Source organism: Apteryx mantelli, chromosome 1 (assembly GCF_036417845.1).
Source record: "Apteryx mantelli isolate bAptMan1 chromosome 1, bAptMan1.hap1, whole genome shotgun sequence".
Lineage (NCBI taxonomy): Eukaryota > Metazoa > Chordata > Aves > Apterygiformes > Apterygidae > Apteryx > Apteryx mantelli.
Genome location: NC_089978.1, coordinates 18660629 through 18685147, shown reverse-complemented (window position 1 = coordinate 18685147; position 24519 = coordinate 18660629). Strand labels below are relative to the sequence as shown.

General features: G+C 39.2%; 1 protein-coding gene across 1 annotated transcript in view; it reads left to right on the top strand.

Annotated features, from left to right (window-relative positions):
* The window catches only part of GUCY1A2 (guanylate cyclase 1 soluble subunit alpha 2), a 172402-nt gene extending 149386 nt beyond the window's left edge, over window positions 1–23016 (top strand). Inside the window, exons 7-8 of the mRNA XM_067289748.1 lie at window positions 3307–3461; window positions 18205–23016. Coding sequence (XP_067145849.1) covers window positions 3307–3461; window positions 18205–18412 — 363 coding nt within the window. The 3' untranslated portion in view covers window positions 18413–23016. The remainder of the gene's footprint in view (window positions 1–3306; window positions 3462–18204) is intronic.
* Window positions 23017–24519: the final 1503 nt, after the last annotated feature.

The following is a 24519-nucleotide window of genomic DNA, read 5'->3' as shown; positions in this document are numbered from 1 at the left end:
GTTGTTCTTGATATGAAAAGACACACTCAGGAATACTTTGTGGAAATAGCATCAGCGTTACAGGCTTTTTGTTGTAGAGAACAAAATAATGAAGCAGGAGGAGCTTTCTTTCGGGACATTTTTCGTGTAATTTTGTCTTCTATCAGGCATTTATCCATATGGTTTAATAGCAAAAAATACATTGACTTTCATGATTTTCTTAAATCTCAGCACCTAATGATAAATTCAGTTTTTGATGCTCTCATCAGTAGCGCTGTGTAGGTTTACCTGTGTTTGTCAAAACATCTACCTTTTTATTGTAGGAGCATGGCTTATAAGGAAACCAAATGCACTACAGAAAATGGTATTTTCTTCATTGAGGCTAATTACTAATCCAGTCTCGGTGATCGGCAGTGCTGTTGTTGGAAAGTGCTGTTGATCTGAATTATCTGATGCCTGATGACCAACAACATTTTACATGGGCACCAAAAGTTAGGTGGACAAACCCTTGTACAGGTTCTAAAAAGGTAAAACACTAAATGCTATGTATTCAGCCAAATCAAGGAGTATTCTTTATCTCTTTGGATACACACTGTGATAAATAGGAAAGCCCTCTACTTTCCTGTCCATTTATTTTTGCTCCCCACTTCAATATTTTCATAGAAGTTGGCATGGCTTTAAATTCAATCACCTGGCAAAGGAAAATATTTGATATCAAGAGCTATATATCTTCTTTTATTATTTTCAGCAAGTCTAACATTTGACGTTGTAAGGTCTGTGGCTGGCTCCCTTGGCACTTACAGAAAAGTCATAACCACAAAGGGCATCTCCCCAGTTTCTTGTTCAGTGAGACAACCATGAGAAAGATCTTGAAAGCACTTTCTGTGTGAGTGGGGTTTGAGTTCTTTCAGAGAACCTAACACTTTTGCAACCAAGAATTTGAAAATCTTGATAAAAGTCTTCTGTCACTGAAGCATAGAATGGTAAAAAAAGCTATGTGGATGTGTATGAGGAAGCACTTTAGGAGTTAAAGTAGAACCCCCCCCCCCCAAACAATTTCAGTTTTCATTGCATGCATTGCAAAATAATACTTTTTTTTTCTACCAGGTCTTCCTTACAATCTAATGTATACTCTCATCTCACCTTTTCAACAGTAAAACAAGGCTAGTGCTTTTTCTTATAGTTTCAATCTGGCCTTCACGTGTGGTTGAATGTACCCCAGAAGAGGTCACAGTAAGTGGTTTGTTTGTGATCCTTTAATAAGTAGGCAGGGCAGTGGTGGAACAAATAGGTAGCACTAGCTGTGCTCTTAAACTTGTGTACAAAATAAGTAATCCTTCCCCCGTCTCACAAAAACAAGACATTGCAAAAAATTGCTTTGTTATTTACTAAAAGCTGACAGCGTACTTGCTGTTGTGTGAACAAGACTGTGTCTGCTCTTAATTATTTGCTGAGGGCAGGTATTGACATGAGTAATCATTACCTAACTAACATGGAAAGGACTACTAAAACAGGAACACTTTTAATTGGAAATGAACAACAGAGTTTAAATGTATGTTGTGACAAAATCAGTAAATCTTCATGCCCCAAGATATCACCAAAATAATGTAGATATGATGAGTTTGAACAGATGTTGTTCGCAGCCAAAGCAAGTTTGTGGCCCCTTCATGGCCCAGTAGCATAGACTATTTGAAGGATTTCAGTAGTTGCCTTCCAAACTGTACTAAAAGTTTGATAGCATAATTAAGTGAAAGTGCTATTTATTCACAGATTTTTTTAAAAAAACTAGTCTGTAATTAATAGCATTATTGTGAGTACTGAAGGCTTTGTGGTGCCTGTGGAAATGGTGTAAGTAATATCCCACTGAATGCAGAATGATATGTTGTTAGATTAGGCTTGGGCGTAGTATATAATGGATATGCTGTTATACCCATGTCTGTGATGTGTTAAAGAAAGAGGAACAAAATGAAAAAGGTGCTTGGCTGCATGTTAAAATTCTTAGATGCATGGGAAGAACTACAGTCAGTGAAATAATGTAGGACCTCACATGTTCTTAGAACTTCATGACTACCAAGGCTATAAAATGCTGGCATTTGTCTTAACATAAAAAAAAGCTAACAATTAATTGCCAGCAGTGTATTCTGGTATGCAAGCTAATAAGTCATTTAATTTTTTGTTTGTATTTGAGCAAGTATTTATTGTGTTATTAAAAATATAGGGATTGACAGACAAAAGCATAGTGGGATAATAACTGTGAACTGAGTAAAAGGACTTGGTGAGGTATAGAGTTTTATTAGTAGCTCATTGATTGAATCCCCATCAAACCCTTTGTTATGTCTGTTTTAGTAGCTGCTATTTATCTTCTGCACATTATCTCATGTTTTGCAGCAGTCCAGTTGCTATGAGTAAGAGTATCCTCTCAAGATATAACTATATGCTTTTGATTTTTTTTTAATGTTGCAGAGTTAACAAGGGAAAGAGATTTCCCTATTTGTAAAACTGATTTTCTTGGCAAACACAATTGGTTGTTAAAATATGTGCAGAATAAATCTTCTCTTTTTGATTATTCACCCTGAAAGAAACTTGGATCGTGACTCCATGTTTTCTAGATCAGTATACTCTCCATATCTTAGACAGTTACAGCAGAATGGTTGCTAGAATAGACATGGCTTTTTTAGTTTGCTGGGGATTTATTCCAACTTTTTTTCTTTTTTTTTCTTTTAACAAAATGATTTTAAAAGCCCTTGTGTCTTAATCTTCAGCGTCTTCACCATTGCAATGTCTCTCCATCTGACAAAGTGAAAAAAGCAGCCTTGGACCTTGAGGAATTTGGAAGAAAAAAACAAATATGAAAAAGATAAATACTATATACCATATTAATTCACTCCACTTCATACTCCTTCTGCCAATTTGAGAAAATGTGTATCTTATTTTAAAGCCTGTGTTAAAACTAGTTGCAAAAGTATCCCTCTGTAATGTATCTATCTGTCTAATGAAATGACTGACATTGCAGTAATTCTTGGTCATCCCTTTCTGTCCTGTTTAAGATTCCTGTTTTGACAGTGGCTGTTTCCAGTAAGTGTGCCTCGAAGAAGCAGACAAAAATGGTTTTAGTGAAAAGCATGTTCATCTTCTTTCTTATTTTTAAATGTATCTGGTTTAAGCTAGAGGGACAGGAGAGTCTACTTTCTTCCACTTTCACTGTTTCTTCTTTGGTTTATTATTTCTTTGAAAGGGGTGCTGTGACTAGCTTGTAAATAAGTGCTAATGACATTAGTTTGGTCAGCACAAGAGACACTGATTGACATGGATCTCATGATTTTTCAGATGAGAATAGGCATTCACTCAGGATCAGTTCTGGCTGGTGTCGTTGGTGTAAGAATGCCACGTTATTGTCTCTTTGGAAACAACGTCACTCTTGCAAGCAAGTTCGAGTCAGGAAGTCACCCACGTCGCATCAATGTCAGTCCAACCACATACCAGTAAGTGCTGTCAGCCTTTACATTCTGTTTTTATTGCAGCCTGTTTAAAGTCAGATCTTGTAACATGCTCTGTCCTTCGCCCATGAACATCATCAGAAGGACGCCAGAGCACCAGGACAACTGGAAAGGGGTACTGCACAGATCTCGTAGCTCTGCATCAGAGAGTACAAAGAAGTCAAGACAGTGGAGGCAAGGGATCGCTACAGCAGGGCCAACCATTCCTGCCTAAAATAGCACATAATGGAAATGGGCAATGCCCACCATACTGCCATCATTTTATGCACTATTACAGTTTTAGGCTGAGAATTCTGTTTCCACCCACTAGATAAAGCTGATGAAGGAAGCATGTTTCCATTGGCTCTGGAGAAAGTCTTTAATTTTGGCAGTGAGGCCAAGCTTTCAAAGAGTTCTTATGCATTCTTGGAGGCAAAATTTCTTGTTTAGCACTGTCAAGAGATACTTGATACAAACATTTACTTAAAAAAAAAATTGAAAAAGGCAAAGTATTATCATCAGCTCTTTGAAGAAATTATGTAAATGGAGAATAGGCTTGATTAAATAAGGTTAGGAGTAACAGCTCTTAAAAAAAAGGTGTTCCTTATTGTTCAAGTTTGACAGCTTGACTAAGAATTTCTGCTGCTTGGATTAGTACTGATATACTCACTTTTTTGTCAGGAGATGTAAATCTCACTCTTCTTACATTATGTATCTGAAATAATTTTCCGAAGCATGGTTTTGCTCAGGTTTTGGGACTGCTTGAGTGGGGTTGCATGAGCAGGGGTGTTGGACTAGATGATTTCCAAAGGTCCCTTCCAACCTCAACCATTCTGTGATTCTGTGACTGTTCCTCTGCAGTAAATCTATAAACCATTGCTCAAACAGTATTGCTTTTCTCTCTTATTTTCTTATACAGAACTGTGAATCTCCATATTTATTTTTTCATATATCTATTTATGTAAATGAAAATTTTAAATGGAATTTCTTCATCCAAGACTTGAAGCTTCTGATATGCTAAAATATAAAGCCATCAGAAATGAAAGTTAAAAAGTAATTAAAACTAGTGAATAATATGACATTCATCTTGAGAGCCCATTCACTCCAGATAAAATTTACAGAATGGAGCAAGTGTAATTACTTGAACAAAAGGCAGAAAAACTGAACAGACTTTTGATCATAGTGAGCAGAAGCAGGTTCATATTGTTGTGTCGTAACAGGCAAGAGACATACACACCCACACTGTTCTCAGGTATAGAAAATTTGCTCATTTAAATGAAAGTAACTTATATAAATGTATAGGAAATTGCTACTTGGAACTTGATGTCACTTAAAAAGAAAATGTCTTCCACTGTAGGCTATGAGAACCCCCCTAAGACATTGTTTAAAAAGAGAGCACAAGGTTGTTTGCCACTTATGTTCCAGTTTTGAAGACTTAAGTGGTAGCAGTGCTTTTGTTTTTAATTTTACACAAATGGAGGAGAGGGATTCTGACAAAAAGAGACCAAGGTCCTATAACAGGGACCTGAGCATTTCTTATGCAGGAATGTTTCTTATACAGGGATGTTCTCCAATCTGAGAAGGTCTTTAAGATGTTCTGAAAGTCCGGTCCATACCTCTGAAGAGGAGAGATCTTAGTGCTTCACATTTCTGGTTCCAGGGTGTAATTCCATTCAGGGCAATGGTGCTGCTCAAGTTCGTTACACTGAAAGCAGAAATTGGACAGTTGGACATTTTCATATTATTTTAAGAAATGTACAGCTGGAAATACAGGCAGTCAGTATTTGTGGGAGCAATGATGCACAAGTCTGCTTATTTAGACTGTTCTTGGAATGATTAAGTCAGTGCCACTTTTATTGTGCCAGTGACAGTTCTCTTTTTTTTTTTTTTTGGTTACAACATCAAATACAGCACCAGTATAGTACGCTTACCATGAGACAACTGATCCATGGTCATTGTATGTTGTCTTCTTATCACATTGCTGGTGAGAAGTCTGTTCTGAAAGCCAATTTGAAGACTTGTATATGGAGTTTGCCAGCAATATGTGCTTTTATGCTGTCCTTTATCCCACTGCAAGTACATTTGCTGGCAGAATATGAGTCAGATTTTCTTCCCTTCTGTATCTTCCAGATTGTATCAAAAAGTGGTCTACAATTTGTTTCTACTCCCTTCAACCCTATTCAAACATTGGTGTCCAAAGTGTTTGTCTGACTCTCTACTCATTTAAGATATTGGCCTCAGTGAGAATAGGACTGCTTTTTATCTTCAAAAAATAAAGTCAGCCTTGGCTGTAGGGATCTTCTGAGACAAAACGACTAGATGTTTGGATAAAGGGAGAGCAGTGGACGTCATCTACCTTGACTTTAACGAGGCTTTTGACGTCTCCCACTGCATCCTTGTATGCAGGTTGGGAAGTTACAATCTAGATGGGTGGACTACTAGATGGATGAAAAGCTGGCTGGTCTTAGAGTCTAGTAGTTAAAATATGTTGTACTCTGCCTGGAGACCAGTAACAAGGGGACTACCACAGGAGTCTGTCCTGGGATCTGTCCTGTTTCATCAGTGACCTGGGAGAAGAGACTGAGTGCCCTCTCACTGAGTTTGCAGATGTCGCCAGACGGGGAGGGGAGCAGGTAATATGCTTGAGAACAGGGCCTAGACAAGCTGGAGAAAGGGATCAATGAGAACCTCATGAAACTCAACAAGAACAAATATAAAATCCTGCATGTAGAGCAAATGAACCCCTTGCAACAATGCAGGCTGGGGACTGGCTGCCTGGGGAGCAGCTCTTTGGAAAAGGCCTGGGGATTCCAGTGGGCAGTGAGCTAGACATGGGCAAGCAGCGTGCCCTGGCAGCAAGGAAGGCCAACAGCATCTTGGGCTGTATGAAAGGGGCACAGACAGAGACTGAGGGAAGTGATTAATCCCCTTTACTTGGAATTTGTTAGACCCCATCTGGATTACTGAATACAGTGGTGGGACCCCAGAACCAGGCAGAAATTTATAAATGAGGAAATTCAGTGCAGCGCTGGCAAGATGGTCAACTTGCCCAGTGAGGAGAGGCTGAGGGAGCTGGGCTTGTTCGACCTGGAGCAGAGACAGCAGTCCCCAGTGCCTACATGGAGGTAATCAAGGAGATGGAGCCAGGCTCTTTTCAGTGGTGCATGGTGGGAGAACAAGAGACAATGATCATAACTTGAAACAGGGGAGGTTTTGACTCCATATAAAGAAGACATTTCATTATAAGCACAATCAAGCAGCAGCACAGGTTGCCCAGAGAGGTTATGCAGTCTCCATCCTTGGAGGTTTGCAAGACCCAACTGGATAAAGCAGTGTTGATCTCGTTTTGAGCAAGACTTTGGACTGCAGATCTCCTGAGGTGCCTTTCAAACTAAATTATTCTATGGGTCTATGATTCGTCCATTTATATATTTACCCTTAGTGCCAGTTGATTAAAATTCTGGACCTAAATGAAGAAAATAATTTCTGATAGACTTTATAACCTACCTGTTCTACATAAAAAAACCCAATTTCTTGTGGCTTAATGCTGCAGCACTAACCTGTGAACTTAGAATAATTTCATATACTGGGGATAATTTTGACAGCTTTTGAAGCTGTCATCGATGGGATGCACTCACGAGTGCTGAGGGAGCTGGCGGATGTTATTGCTAGGCCACTCTCCATCATATTTGAAAGGTCATGGAGAAGAGGAGAGGTGCCTGAAGACTGGAAGAAAGCCAATGTCACCCCAGTCTTCAAAAAGGGCAAGAAGGAGGACCCAGGGAACTACAGGCCAGTCAGCCTCACCTGCATCCCTGGAAAGGTGATGGAGCAGCTCATGCTGGAGGCCATCTCCAAGCATGTGGAGGACAAGAAGGTGATCAGGAGTAGTCAGCATGGCTTCACCAAGGGGAAATCATGCCTAACCAATCTGATGATAGCCTTCTCTGATGGAATGACTGGCTGGGTAGATGAGGGGAGAGCAGTGGATGTTGTCTACCTTGACTTCAGCAAGGCTTACGACACTGTCTCCCATAACATCCTCATAGGTAAGCTCAGGAAGTGTGGGTTAGATGAGTGGACAGTGATGTGGATTGAGAACTGGCTGAATGGCAGAGCTCAGAGAGTTGTGATCAGTGGTGCAGAGTCTAGCTGGAGGCCTGTAGCTAGCGGTGTCCCCCAGGGGTCAGTACTGGGTGCAGTCTTGTTCAACTTCTTCATCAATGACCTGGATGAGGGGACAGAGTGCACCCTCAGCAAGTTTGCTGACGATACCAAACTGGGAGGAGTGGCGGATACCCCAGAGGGTTGTGCTGCCATTCAGAGAGACCTGGACAGGCTGGAGAGGTGGGCAGAGAGGAACCTGCTGAAGTTCAACAAAGGCAAGTGCAGGGTCCTGCACCTGGGGAGGAATAACCCCATGCACCAGTACAGGTTGGGGGTTGACCTGCTGGAAAGCAGCTCTGCAGAGAAGGACCTGGGAGTGCTGGTGGACACCAAGTTAAGCATGAGGCAGCAATGTGCCCTTGTGGCCAAGAAGGCCAATGGTATGCTGGGGTGCGTGAGGAAGAGTGTTGCCAGCAGGTCGAGGGAGGTGATCCTCCCCCTCTCCTCAGCCCTGGTGAGGCCCCATCTGGAGTACTGCGTCCAGTGCTGGGCTCCCCAGTACAAGAGGGATGTGGCACTACTGGAGCAAGTCCAGCGAAGGGCTACAAAGATGATTAGGGGACTGGAACATCTCTCTTATGAGGAAAGGCTGAGAGAGCTGGGCCTGTTTAGCTTGGAGAAGGCTGAGAGGAGATCTTATCAACGTGTACAAGTATCTGAAGGGAGGGTGTCGAGAGGATGGGACCAGACTCTTTTCAGTGGTGCCGAGCGACAGGACGCAAGGCAACGGGCACAAACTGAAACACAGACAATTCCATCTGAACATGAGGAAATACTTCTTCACTGTGAGGGTGCCAGAGCGCTGGAACAGGTTGCCCAGAGAGGTTGTGGAGTCTCCTTCTCTGGAGCTATTCAAAACACTCCTGGATGCAATCCTGTGCAATGTGCTCTAGGTGACCCTGCTTGAGCAGGGGGGTTGGACTAGATGATCTCCAGAGGTCCCTTTCAACCTCAACCATTCTGTGATTCTGTATGAAGCTGGGGGAACAATAATGACTTTTGGTGAACAGAACCTTTTTTTTGTTGTTGTTTTACAATAGCCATAGTGACAAAAATTAAAAGGTAAAAGACAAGACTCTCCTCTAATTCTTAGCACACAAATCCCTTCATGATGCTAGCTTTTGGATAGTCTTGGATATTGATTTCCTGGAGCATCCCTAGGAAACTTCTAACTGGTTTCATTACTCAGCCTTGCATTGTTGTGGGACTTTTTAAGTCCATGAAAAGAACAGTCTTTTTGTAGAAGAGGAGTATGAAGGACTCTCATGGCTCCTTCTAAGGAGTAAACAGTTGATAGGGCCATTGGGGAGGAGCAGTGCACTATCAGGTAATGTTTTAGTATACGTGGGAATAAATCTTGATTCCACTAGTTTCATTGATAAAACTTCCAGTTGTTTCAGTACTCTCAAAGTTTCACCCCCATCGGATCATCATGTCTGGGCTTATCTTCCAGTTCTGAAAGTTATAAATTTAGACTATTAGTCTGAAAAAGGGGAAGATGGTAGAAAAGTGACTGATGGTGTACTAACATTATTACATAACAGAACAAAACAAACCACAACAAAATATTGAATTATTAATATTTGTTACCTACATTAGTGTACTACCTAGGAAATCTGTTGTTACATACTGAACAGATTCAGAACAACGAATTCAGTGCTCACTTCAGAGATCTTCAAGTCAAAGTACAAGTAACAGGCTAAACACATGGATGCAGGTAAAGAAAGTAGAAACAACAAGAAAATGTATATTAGAATGAGAGGTAGTAATCATTCAAGATGAATGGCTAAAAGTAGTGAGAAAAAGGATAGGAACTAGTTCCTTTTACATATTTCAGAAAGCATTTGAAATATAAAGTGAATGTGCATGAGGCCACTTAGGCTATTCCAAACCATACCTTCAGACATGGTTGAAAGCATGAGAACAGATAGGGGAGAAGACAAGAAATGTGACGATGCTGACACAATAGTCAAGAGAGATTGCTATTACAAAATATTCTGTGGGGCAGGATTATTCAGAGCCCCTGAAGGTGATCTAGGAAGTTTGAACTGTAATGTAGTAATACTATCAAAATAAACAAGTAATAATCTGGTGCAGCTGTATATAACTTCTATTAAATAGAATTTGTATTAGTATACAATTTGCTGTGTACAAATAAAGTGATTCATCACAAACTGAAGTGTCTTTATAGCTGACCTTATATTACATCAAATGCTTCTACCTGATCATGCTATGCTGCTGTGTACTCAGTTAATATTTTTATTATCTAAGAAGCATACAAAGTAGATAATTCTGCAATCAGTATGAAAATAACAGAATCCCAGTTAATTAAAACTACTAGCATTTATCATTACATGTTTGTACCTACCTTGCCGCCTGATGAAAATTCTGGTATATGCTTTGTGCTTACAAAGCATGCAGATACTGAAAATGAGTCTAATACTTATCAGCTTTCATTATATAGTACATTATACATTATAAAGAGCCATCATAATTTAAATTATCATCACACTTCAGAATGCCTATTATTGGTTTCAAACATTTCCCTTTGAGCCCGTAATCTGCCTGTGTAAGAATCAGAAATTAAAAATATAAATATAATGTGCTGTTGCCTAGCAGCAGCAGTGAACCTTGGGCAGTCTTGCTCCAGTTACACCTGTCTGGGAAGAGCTCTGAAATGTAAGACAGCAGTTCTTACAAAGGTGACCTCTGAATCTTTTGGGGATAAAACCTCACTTCTGTTCAAAATATCTTGTTCTTATGCTTTTGTCTTTTGAACCAAACAGGTCTTTTGTCTGGAGGACCCCCTCTGAATCACTAAGTATTGTAAGACTGAAAGCACTGGAACAGCATAGGTAAAACTTCCAGTAAAACAGGCAGAAACTGGAGAGGGAATAGAGGATCTCAGACTGGTCCATGTTAAACATGTGGCCAGGAAGGAACAGAAGAATAACACGTTCCCTGTTTCTTTAGTAAAATGGCAAATCTGGCCATAGGTTTATTTAATTCATCTACATTATTCTGAAATGAATAAAATTACCCTATTTCCCATACTCAGGAAGCAAAAACAATCAGAATTATGAGTCTCTTCTTCAGCACAGAAGAAAGATTAAATACTTTTTAGTTATTTGTTTCAGCCATGAATAATGATGTTTATCTGATATTAATATAATATACCTACATTCATCCTGTTTCCCTAATAGTATTACAACATAATGCCCTGGGATCTCTAAGCAGTTATCAAAAGTAGGTAAACTTAATTGTTGCTATTTGTCAAGTAACTGTATTTAAAAATCAACTGTCTTTTGCCTTTTCCTTTCACCTCTGGCCTTTCTCAGTACATAATTCCCTTATGGAGAAGGTACTCCTGGCATCAGGTATTGGCTCCAGATGTTTGCCATTGTCACATACTGGGCATTACATCCAGCACCTGAGGTCAGGCAAAGATGAACAGTCTGGATGTATCCCATGTCTATATCTGATGAGCAGAGAGAGCAACCAAGGGTGCTTTTCAAACATGGAGCCAGGTGAGGTCACCTCTGGTTCACTTACCTGAAGTTGCCCCACAGCCTTTAGAATTGATTAAAAACCTCAGAATTTGAACAGGTTTTTAACATTGACCTTATCGAATGCAGCATGGAAAAAGTTCTATTTTTACATCATTATGAAGTATATACATGTCTTTTTATGTGTCTTTTAAATTAAAACTCTACGCATTTCTATAAACTCCTTATAGTTTTTGGGTTTTTTTTGTCAAATTCTTTTTCCTACAGGCAACTATATCATAGAGACAAACAAGTGGTATTGTTCTCCAAGAGCCCTTTCAGGTTAAATTAAACTTTATTTCTGATCATCCTTAAAAATTGTTTGTTGTTATATTAATCAATTCACCATGTGTGCTATCCTGAGACATAGTGTTACACACACAATTTAGTTATGCGCAAACGGGAACACACTTTATATACGGACCCAAAAAGTTATTGCCAGTGTAATTAAAGTATCGACAGTCTAGTCAAAATACAAGAAACAGAGCTATTATAGTCAGTTATAATGATACTGACACTTATAGTCTGAATTAATCTAATTAGTAAAGAAAAGCCACATTAATAATACAGTCAAAATTGTTATACACACTACCTAGAGTCTACCCTTTTTCTCTGCCATTATGCTCACCCTTCCTCTGCCCCTCTTGCTCCTAAGGCTGATGATGCCAGTCCTCCTCAAGAAGAACTGCAAGATGGGTAGGTTTAAAGTGAGTTGTCAGAAACCAGATTTCTTCACTGGGAGGAGATTGATTGGGGTGGGGTGATCTTCTTGGTCCTGCGTCCCTTCTGGGTAATTTTTATATGTTTTTTAACAGTCTGCTTGCATGCTCTTTCTTCATTAGTTTATACTTGTTTTTCTGTTCTTTTTGATATCTGCTTGATATTTTTGATATTTTGTTTCATCTGCCTCCATGAGGTTGCATTCTCTTGGTGACCAGTCACTGTCCAGTGTTATTTGCGATTACAGTCCTGAGGCCTCTGCTGTCTGTGTGTGCCCACACTCTTCTACACTTCATGTTTATTCTAGGATCATAGGTAGTTCACTCTACACAGAATAACTTCTTTTAGATCACTAGCTATTATTTAAGAATAGGAGGAATAGCACACAATTCTACACAGCTAAACTAAAGCTAAAACATATTTTGCTAGACACTAAACAACTGCTATCACAGTTGCTGAAATCGGCGCAAGCCAAGACAAATCCAGGCAAGTCCTGAGACCGGCATTGTTAGATCAATACAAAGCTTGTGGCCTTTTACTAGCGATGGCAAAACCCTATTCACTGAGTCTAGTTTTCTAATGTCCAAAACAGAGAGCAGGCCCAGTAGCTGCTCAACTGCATTACTGTAAAACTGGAAGAATTATTCTACTTAAGTGGGTAAGAAATAAAGGTATTAAAGGTCAGTGGTAGGCATTTGCCATACAGAATCACATATTGTGATATATGGTATATTGCATTAGAAAACCAGGACTGGTCCTGTCATAATCTTAGTGCAATTGAGTTGTGTGAAGGAAAAACACCAATATATGAGTTTCCGTAATTTCAAAAATAATAAGGTAAAATGTCAAATTAAGTAGAAACAGTATACTCAGTTTTTCTTATTTTCATTCTCCTAGTCTTTCCAGCATATTTAGAAACTGTAGGAGAAATCCAAAGCCACTAAAATTTAGGACTAGGCAGACTGATTTTTGGCTTTACAATAGCAAATTCATGTCCTTACGCATTGTGTTTTACCAGCAGTATTTCTTGTGAATGCCATAATAATTTGTCACCTGAATTCATATGGAAACAAATGAGTTGACATAGTTTATCAAACCAGACACCCAGCTAGTATAGTGACCAACAATTTTCTCCACAGAAGAAGGGATCAGCCATCCAGCAATAAACAGTCTTCTGATAACCCATTTGGGAAGTCATTAATTAACCTTTTTTAATTATACCAATTAATAGGTAGATATGAACAAGGTAACTACAGTTTAATACATTTCTTTACCCAAATAACTCTTAAATATAGCTCTTAAATATAATTCTTTAAGAGTTATAACAGAAAGAACCTTTTCTTCTGTTGATAACTATCCCTGTGAAAGAGAATATTTATGGAAGATTGACTTGCATACTTTGCTTTTCTTGGAGCATACTACATTTAACAAGGCAGTGCATATTCTCCGTAGTGTATTCTATTTCTCTGCAAAATACTGCTTAATTTTTGGTCTATACAAAATAATTTCCCTAAAAGAAGTTTACATTGATGTTCAGTTCTGAGTGGGTGCTTTTTTAAACACTGATTCAGCAAATTGCCAAATCCTATCATATCATGACTTTTATTTAGGGTACATGGAAATTCATTATACTGAGTTAAAATGTATTACTTACATGCAAAACCAAAGCTGAATAAATATTTTGCTATTGTTAATACCTTACCTGACTATAACATTCCTGCTATATAGTGTGTTAGAGCAGCAAATACTATAATTAGTCTTATGTTTAATTAGATATGAAAATGTGTTTGAAAGTTATTATATAACACATATGGATACAAGGGATGAGCTTAGCTGTTTATGTCACTATTTATATGGAAATGCCTGATTTATCAGTGCTTACTTCAGACTGGGCTGCATTGCCTGAAGATAGCTTTTGTGTCAAGCCCTGTGTAAAGGGTAAGAGAAAAGATAGTCCTCCCTTGGAGCACAGGGTAAGCAGCGTGCCAGGCTCTTGTGCTGAAGCAGAGCACATCTCTGCAGCCGAACAGTGCTGTGTTTGCTGCGGAAGTGGCAAGCCGTGCTAGCTGGATGCAGCAATCATGGGTGACAGTGGTAAGGAAGAGGATTCAGACATTTCCAGGTGCCATGTGGACAGTGTGTGCTCTGAAACCTTCGCGGTTGTGGTCAAAGGGTTGGAATGTGCTGAAGCCTGGGCAACTGTGCCCTCATCACTGCTGTTTCTCAGAGCAGCTAGAATTAAATTAGTGCATGTGGTAATCTGTTAAGCTTTTTGCTGTGGAAATACAGCTCTAGGGGCAGTTAATCTTTTGTATTTCCAAAGGAGTTGCTCTTTCATAATTCCAAGAGTTGATACTCCAGGCTGCAGTCTAAGCGGCTGCTCTTCTCACCATCTTGTTCCTCCTTTTGTGCCGATCCTTTGGCTTTTGAATGTATCTTGTTAGGGAGGGAATGAAGCAGCTTAGCACACTTTCCACAAAGAAATCATAAAATATTTGCAAGGAGGTTTCCTTGAAGCCATCCTTCCTGCTGAGGCTGAAGACAAGCAGAGGTACTTTCTTTGTGTGAGTATTAATTGATCTTTGCAGCATAAGAACAAAGGTCTGACATCTCTGACAGATGGAGAGATAAAGAGGTGAAATTGCTTCCCAGTGGAAACAGAGAGAGCAAATCGTGGAGGAAAGCATACACACTTAGCATACAAGGCCTTGCAAGAAATAATTTCATAGTAGGAAATATTTGTTAGCTCATTTTCTGTATATAGGAACTCACTGATGAAGATGGAACTCTTTCTTGCCAAAATAGTTTGAAATACAGTTACTCAACCCTATTGTTTCATTGATGCTAAAAAGAAGAGTTACAAGATTTAAAAGCTTTTTCAAGATCCCCACTGAGTATCAGCCCAACTTTCCTTGACACAGAGACCAACTGACCTTCAAATGCTTCTTGTTTCCAATAGAAAATAACCAAACATTCTGTTTCCATACTGACACCACCTTTTTTTAATGAAGGAAATAAAAATGAAAAAATGAATGGGATAATTCTCAAATACGATCTCTTTTTTTTGTCTAAGAGCAACAGCATTTCCTTCATGGAAGGGACAATTCAAGAATTTAAACAGCTCTGGAAGTTTTCAGGTTAGAAGGAGAAACTGTCAAAGTTAATCAACTACAAATCAGTGTATAAGGAATTCTTTCTCCCCTAAAACATCAACAAAGAAGACAAGCTGAGGGCAGACCCAGTTCCAGGCAATTTACAGGAATGCTCGAGTAGCCTGACCCTTACAATTTAAGCACTGGATTGTAAACTGGGTATCCAGCCATTGAGTAGCACCCAGAATTTTCACCCTGTGAATATCCCACCATAAAAATGTCCGTAACACTACCCTTTAAGGGAAATACATAGAAATAATTTAGGAAAGACAACTGGGATGAATGCATTGGTATAATTTCAGAGTAGTTTTTATATGCATGTTCGTGAACCGCTGCGGTTGTGTATCATCAACTCAAGCTCTATGATTATGGGACACTGGGGATTAGAAGTGCTTTACGTAGAATTTAAGCTGCCATATAATTTCCTGAAGCTGAAAGAATGGACTGTGCTATCAGACTTTCAGAGCAGACAATCTGACTTGGTCACAACAAAATGCTCTGGGAATATCAGTGGTGCCGAGGACGACTGGTGACAACCAGTTAGTCCTTGTACAACTATTTGGTAATTTTTCCACTACTGTGACTTGTGATAAACTCCACATCCCCTTATTAGGTGCACAATTTGAATTAGCCTCTCACTCTCAGAAATTGTTTTCTCAGACTGGGAATGAGATCATGTTTCAGAAATTGCCTCTGATATCTAATAACTTTGTGTAGACATTAAAGAAGGAACTATCTGATTATCCTCAGTGCTTAGCAATGAAGACATCTTTCTGCAGGACTCTTCCATTCTATTTTTAGACCATTCGTGATGTCAAAAAGAAAACTGTAACAGCTGATGGTGATGGCCCTACAGCCTTTGCTAAGTTTCCTGCCTTTCTCTTCAAGGGCACAAAGAGCCCTAAAAGATAATTCTGTCAATCAGCTGAACGGATAGTGCAGATCCTCAGGAAGGCAAGGCCAGGTCACATGACCAATTTTCCCATTTCTCCTCAGGCTTAGGGGAAGAGCCAATGTAATACATACTGGTCTGGAAGCTTTCACAGGTGGTTGCATCCAGTTCCGATTGTTTTGTCTTATCTCATGAGAAACTTATATCCAGAGATAAATTATTTATATTTATAGTAGTATATAATATTTTATAATAATTTAATAATAATTTTATAATAATATATAACAATATATAATGATTTATATCTTAAGAGATGATTTATATCCAGATGTGCCATTGGTCTATTCACATCTCTGGACATTCAAGAAAAAGAAAAACCAAAGGCATGAGATTTCATGCAAATGTGGTCATTTGGTTGCAAATATTGTGGCCTGTTGCAGAGCTGGAGCCTCTTTGACCTAATAATTCACAAAACAGGTGAAAATAAAGCCTTTGATTAATATTTTGCAATTTTGTCCTATGAAGAAGATAGATATAAAGTGATAGTATCAACTAAACTCAGTGCCAGTCCTGAACTGAATGTAAAAAAAAAAGTTTTAGGTTTCAGACTTGGATAACTGTCAGTACAATTAGATAATGTTGGGCTCTGAGCAGGAAACCACTGATTTCTAACAAGGTCAGGTGCTCCTCAGTGAGTAGCTAGCTTTTGGGGAAGAATGACTGCAGAGAAACCTTGCAGATTTGACTCAAAATGTTCTAGGAGTTCAAGTGCTGCTTGCAGAAATCTAGGTTGGGAAGCAGAAAAGAGTTACTTCAGTGTATTAAACCTGTGTGTTTAAAACACAGAATATTTACTGCCAGCACTGCAAAGATGAAAGGAGAGAAGCTTCTCTGTAGAGGTCTCTGCAAACTTTCACACGATTTAAAAAAGATTACAGTATTTTGATCATAAAATTGAAAACCCAGAAAATAGATCATGACACTCAAACCATAGGCTAAACAAAGACTACCACAGAAGTTAAAAGGCAAAAACATTGTTGGATTTATAACCAACTGATTATTCAAAAGCTGGGAAGAAAATGCTTTCACATTTCAATGAGCTCTTGGGAACCCGCACAGGCTCCCTCAGCCAAAACCCAAGAAAAATATGCATTAAAGGAAATGCCATTACATGTGCTGGGAAACCTGAAAAATTCACCTGGCAACAAAATTCATTCATTCATTTATTTACTTACCAGAAATCAGCTTTAGAGCCATTAAATAAACAACCTATTACAAAACCCACTGAGAAGCTAACAAGGTTCTTCCACTGATGTTTCTGAGCTTCAGATAAGACTGACTGAGAGAAAGAATAAATATCTTGGGAGGGAAGAAACTGCAGACTACTTTCTTATATCCAGCTGTGCTCAGCATTTACCATGACTTCAAAGCTGTTCTTTTCTACTCTTTGAGAGACAGAATGCCCCTGGCTTAATTAACTGGAAACAAAAAGAAAATGTGTAGAGTTATTTTCTTTATTTTACAACTCTAACTTGTTTCAGGGAAGATAACTGGTAAAGAGACCCTGAACTATCAGACATAGCCAGAAAGACACTTCTCTGCTATGGGGGAAAACTACAAATGGCGAAAGGCAATATAGTCAGGTCTGTGACCTTGTATCACTTGTTTGGGCCACACTGGAGGAAAGTGGGTATGGCTTCATTGCCTCTGTGATCCTGCTTCTCTTTTTGACCCCAGCTGCCTCAGATTAAACTCACTGGTACATTTGATGGATAATGCCAGATTTGATTCTGTGTCTTGTTGAAGCTGGGGCAAACTGACCACCCTACTTCTACCTGTGAGAGCTTCCCAAACATTGTCACTGTTATTCCTACTTTTCAGCAGAAGATTGGGAGATAGTCTTCAATTTGAAATGTTCATTTCTGCACAATTGGCAGGACTACAGTGCTTTAAGTGAGCCGAATTATACATTATGGACAATGATCATAATGAATTTGGTTCCCTTTCTGGCTACATGACTTTCTGAAAGCTGACACTGATTTTCAGTGAAATATTTATTTGGGCCAGCTCCTCAGATGATCTCAGTCAGCAGAGCTCCTTGAAGCTGATGATGCCAAGCTGATTTATATCAACTGGGGATCCTGGCTTAAGAAATTTTAAATGTTACATACTTGCAACTCGTTTCATTTGGGACTCCACAGGACCAATCTCTTCCAAATGTGTCTGGACTGTGTTTTACAATCTTTTATATCCATCTATTTTCTTTTTTCTAGGCTTTTGAAAAAGGAAGAAAACTTTATTTTTATCCCTCGTTCCCGTGAAGAGCTTCCAGAAAACTTTCCAAAGGAAATTCCTGGGATCTGTTACTTCCTTGAGGTCAGAAGTGGTCAGAAGCAGCCAAAACCCTCCATCACATCTGCCAGAGTGAGAAAGGTTTCTTACAACATTGGCACCATGTTCCTCCGGGAGACTAGCCTATGAGGCCTGCTGCAGATCAAAGACTCGTCAAAAAGCACAAGCCCAGAACTGGGTCATGACAGGGGAGTTGGAGGTTCCTTCTATTTCACTGCCTTGTTCTAAACAAGCAGTAAAAGTTCCATGTAATGTCAGGCAATAATCATTTTAAAAGGTGGGTGACTGCTGCCAGTAAACAAAGTGGAAATAGGGAAAAATGTAATTACACGGTGCACTTCCACTTCCAGAGGAATTTTGTTCATAAATTTCAGTCTGGCCCCTTTATAACAAACAAAAACAAACAAACAACAACCCTTAACTTAGAGGTTGGTTTTGTTTTGTTCAGAAATGGTGATGGTTCTCTGTAGATTTGCACCAGCTAAGCAGAATTGAGAGTCAGTTCTGATTATGCATTCCTACATTTAATGTGTTCTTCAGTAACTTAATGATGTTTTTTAACTTTATGAACAAACATTTCATACATATACTGTAGAGTTGCTGTAACCTTCCTGGCAGGAGGAATTATAATTCAGTACAAATATTGTAGGGATTTTACCTATTTTTATACATATTTCACTTTCTGGATAATTACATTCCACATACTGTAAGCTGAGTGAGCTTAGATAGCTTTTCAGAAAGCTTCTGTATATTTCATATATTCTATCAAAGCTTATTGTTATACAAGTGGGAAGAAGTCATTTTTTTGACTTTTTTGGCAACAACAATAACGATATTTTACAGAAGAAAACACTTTGGTTAATCTCTTTACCTGATGTTTATGCTAAAGCTTTAGATGAGCATTATCTTGCTTATATAAAGTAATGTTCAGTATTTGTCCTACAGTGCTATGTTTCCAGTCTTTCCAGGACAATGAAAACAAAGGGTAAAAGATCTATGTATTGACAGGAAAAAAAAAAAAAAAAGAAGAAAGTTGTCCTTTACACAATGGGACTTGCTTCACACCAAATTATCAGCCAAATTGATTTTTGGTAGAAGTCCTGCACCTGGACTTTTATGAAAAATTTGATGATGTGAAGAGTTCTTCAGAGAGAGTCCAGCAGACATTGGAAACTCTCTGGATACTGCTTTTCCCCAGTTTTTAATGGGACTTATGCTCCTATACCACTTAGAAGGTTTTTTAAAATCCTGTCTGTTATTAATGACGCTCACCTGGAAGTTTCCTCTGTTGCTGGACTGGCTGCTTTATCTGATGTAGACCAGAAACTGCTGAAAAGAGGGGAGCAGAGGGAAAAATTACTTTTTTTTGCAGGTTTAATGCAAATGGCAGTTCAAGATTTAGATAAGTCCATGTCTATAAAAATAAAAGGCTAATTCTTTGCTGGTGGAAATTCATATAATTTTATTATCTTTAATGACTCTAGCTGAAACAAGATCTGGAGCTGGATCTGCCTACTGGATCCTCCAGGAGGCACATTTTCAGGCAGTGTTCATGTCTCAGGTTTGTCTTTTAAAAAGTAATGATGGTCAATTTTCCTCTGCAAGCATATTCCTCTTGGGGTCCTATTTCAGCAGGCCAATATTGTTCTGCTCTTGCATTAAGCAGCATATTAGTTAAAGTTTGTGCAGTGATTCTGAAGCGGCATAGCTTTAAATGGACCTGATCAAAGCTCATTGAAATCAAAGATAAGATTCTCAATGGCACTAGGAGGCATGAGAAGCTCAGTATTTCTATAATCCAGATGAGAAATTAGAGGTGTACTTATGGATTTAGTAGTCATAACTTGAGGCACCTTTTAAAACTAAGTAAATAACATTCATCATGTGTCCAAATTATCCAGTTACATCTTTCTGTGGAGGGAATGGCAGTGCTGTAATTCTCCCTTTTGGCAGTATTCCATGTGGGGATGAGCTAGCGCAGCATTCCTGAAAGTGTTTCAGGCTTCCTTTCCATGAAGCCTGGCTGGATGAGAGAGGACCACCTTGAACCCACAGAGACTTCAGCATGTAGAGTAAATCTTAACTCATTATGCAGTTTTTCTTGCCTGATGAGGGTAGCTCTGTGGTCCTTAGCCCAGAGTATTACTTAAATGGGAATTCCCTTGCTTTCTAGAGAAAAACTAGTCTTAACAATTCCTCTCATGGATATCACAGCATCCCTTAGACTGGAGGATTTCATCTTCTGTCTGCTTTGATAAAAGCTTTTGCAGCTCTATTGTCTATCTGAAAAAAGACTTGATGAAGACTCTTTGAGTTTGTGGTGGCAGAATTTCCATCCGAATTACAGATCTGAGATTTTTCTGCACAGGAGGACAAATTTTAGCCTATAGCCATTAGTTTGCAGATGCACAGGATGTAGCATGCATTTTTTCCAGGGAACACTAGTGACACATGCAAGAATCATAAATGGAGCAAAGCTCCAATTTATTTACACCACTTCCTAGCTAATAGCTATGATTTTGGTGCTGTTGCCTAATTTCCCAAAATGCAAATTATTCTAATAGGTATTAAGACTTTGAGATTTCCTTTTGACTTCACTGGCAATATCCTTATTGTGCAATAGGTGTTGACGTCAGATTACTAATCTCTCTGGCCAAACTCTGTTTTCCTTCACACCACCCAAAGTCCTCCATGAAGAGAACATAGAGGTTCAGACCAAAAGCTTGTAGCTCAATATCCTGTCTCTCCCAGTTGCCAAAAACAAAACATCTGTGTTAATTCTGTGGCTGATCCTGGTAGATCTATGGAAACATTTTCATGATAAATGATGGAACAGCCATTCTAATTCCACTAGCAAATGCCATCCAGAAAGTAGGAGAAGCATCTCCTCTTGCATCTTCTCAAGTGACTAATTTATATTGTAAGGGAATTTATAATCACAGAGAGCAATGCAAAAACTAAAAATTGGTGTCAGCATAACCATGGAGACAATGACAGTGTTTGCAAATAAATCAGCTAGCTCCCTGAATTAGACTAGATTCACTGTATAAGAATATACAGGCTCTGCTTTTTATAAGCTTCTGTAAAGGTAACATGCCCAAAACTTCAGCACTGATGCTAAGTATTGTGTTATTTGCTTCTGTGTTATGACAAGTGAAGTTAATAAAAAACTGTGGGTTCTCTAGAGACATTTTTCTAGCTCAGCATGAGAGAAAAGTGTGAAACAAATTCTCAGTACTATTTACTTTAGTAGCTGTATCTACTGCCTGTAGTATTAAGTTACAAATTTATTTTGTTGGACACCTTTATGAAGTGAAATGAAATTCATTAGCAAGGCTGATGCTGTGAAGTCAGTTAGATGCTAGTCAGACAACATTTCTCCAGTAATGCTTCCTTTTGGTGAAAGAGGAAACTTTCTCATTTGTCTGGCATTGTTTTCATAAATAAAAAAGTGGCTCTGGATTCTCAGACTTTTTCCTTGGGATGATGAGATGGGCAGGTAAGAAAGAGGTGCTGAAATGGATGCAAAAAGTTCATAGTATACTTGGAACTTCCCTTTGGTCTATAAAGGAGGTGGCCTGTTGTTCCTCTGATTTAGAACTTACACATCCATTTATTCACTTAGCTGTAAGCAGCAACATCTCCTGGCTTGAGTTTCCATGAGAACCAAATCTTCCCCCTGTAAAGGTGCAGAGTGAGAAGATCTACTGAATATGGTCTGTACAGGAGGAGGGGAGGAGGATGCGAGGAATGTAGCTTGGGCTTATCAGTCTTTTTGCCACAGACTTGTTCTCTGTGGCCTCCCTCTGCTCTAAGATCAGAGGGGCCAGAAACCATGGATTTATCACAGATGTTGGCCCAGCAGCCGACTTCTCTTACAAAAGTCATGACGCCTAAGTAGCCAGAGATAACAGTAGGCTCCCTAGAGCGGTTCTTCAGATTTTGTGTGACATTTCTCCTTCTGCTTGAAGCGCCCCGTCACACAGGCTCTTCTGTAACACAGTGCAAAGAGGTCAGGAACTCAGAGTCAAAAGAAAATGGTGATGGAAGTGGTGGAGTGGTGGATTAAATTATATTCTACATCACTGTGGTAATATCTGCTATACAAAGACAAAAGCCACTACATGGGAGAGTTGCTGCCAAGCCAGGACTCTAAAAGCCTGGTTGTCTTTGTATAGTCCCACAGGATTTTGCTTTTTTAATTCCAAAGAGCCATTAACTGTGGTTGTGGTTTTGGCTTCACTGCTCATTCCCACATCCAGTTTCAGATCTGAGTTTGTTTGGAAAGGCATTTTGGAGCCTGGAAACTTGCCTCTTCAAACAGAAAACCAAAGCTTTTAAAACATAGGAAATCTTGTATGGGAATTGCCTATTCTGAGAAAGAGATCCTTGCAGTTGATTCATTATCAGGTCCTACTGCAGTTCAGCTGTGTGCATATGCCATTTCACAATGCAATCTGTTAATATGTTTTTGGTGTTACCTACCATGTCCAGCAGAGTTATCTGGAGTATAACCACCTTTTCTCTGTTTTCCATTAGCATCCCTCTTTTATTTTTTTCTGTATAAAGCAAACAGTACAGTATCGTTGCATGTTGCATATCTTTAAAAGTATCATAGCGCTGCACTTAGACTTGTTATACTCTGCTAACCGATTTCAAGTTATATATTTGTTCTTCTGAACAGATCCTTCTCCCAGCAGATTTAAAAAATAAAGGAAAAAAATGGTTGTTGTGTTGAATTACAAATGAGTATGAAATCTGTATCAGTTGTTGGGGCAAGTATAACTGCTGGACTGCTTTCAGATTCTTCATCTTCCACAAGCTGTCACACTTGCTTACTTCATGCAACCCATCCTGCCAACATGTCTGTAATGCCACAGCGGTATCACAAACTTCTGGCATTTTCTGGGTTCTTTCCTATTCCAGTCTCAAGCTATTACCACACCTCTGCTGAGGTCTCGGAGCTCACTGAGGAGCTAATTCCTTGTCCTAATGCAGTCACAGAGCTTCTGGCTTTGTTTTTGTGTTTTGGTGGCCTTTTGCAAAATTATATATTTGTTATATATATATATATGTATAAATATTAGAAATAGAAATGTGCTTAAATTAGCAACAAAAGAAGAAGCATAAGAAAGCTTGTCAAACTTAGGAGTGGCTGGCTCCCTTCGTTCAAGGGAATACATTATCCTTAGCACTTTACTGAGGTTGAGGATACCAGTGATGGTAGAGCCTGTGGATGAATTGGAGATGCTGAGTGTGCAGGAGACTTGACAGGCAGGGGCTAATCTGCCTGTGAAGTCTCTGCTGTTGCTACTGTTCATACTTCCATCACCTTGCATGCTATTTCCTGCGCTGGGTCATGCTTCTGCTGTTCAAAAGACTTTACTTTCCTTCCTCTTGCAGCCTGTATGTGACATGCATAATGAGTAATTCCAATTATTGTTCTCATTAGCATCTCTTGTTGACATGGCTGCTTACATCTAAAGAATAAGTGGGTTTAAAGGGCTGATCTTACTCTTCTTTGCAGTAAAGACAATGCTGCTACAGTGACACAGCAGGCACTCACATCTTCAGAGGAGAGGACTGCAGTGCAAGTTGTTGCTGACAGATTTGGGTGGAGAAGCCAGTGGACTGTGTGTCCAATTTTAACTTCCATAAGCACTAAATTTAGCCATGTAGCTAAAAGATAGTCCTTAAGAATCTTATTAATTGCAATGCATGAGCAGCCTTACAGCAAAAATATATAAACTGTTTAACCTCATATACATGACTGATCTTTTGTGGTTTGGCTATCATGCAAGAAAGCAAGCAAAACATTGAAACTAGGGAATGTAGCAGTTCAGTCATAGGCCACAAACCATTCAGCTCTGCAGAAGCTTACTTTGTTCCTGCAGTTTAGAAAGATTAACCTGTAGTTATATATGGTCCAGGTTAGTATCACTGTGTCACTATAGCAACAAAATGGCCTCTGAAAAATAGCATGAGGAGTCTCAGTATGCTTCCCTGTGGACTGTGGTTCACATTACAGAGGACGATACAGTAAGTGATGCAAAGTGGCAACTCTGTTGGCAGCCTTAACAAAAAGATCAGTGGAGGCAGGTGTTAAACTAGCCATCTGCTCCAGGGATCTTGGTTTCCAAAGGCAGAGTGAGGCAGAATGTGTTTGTCTGTTCCTTCAGTGCCCCATGGCTAGCATGGAGGGAGGTGAGTGGGAGGTTTCAAGAGGGACAGGCTGG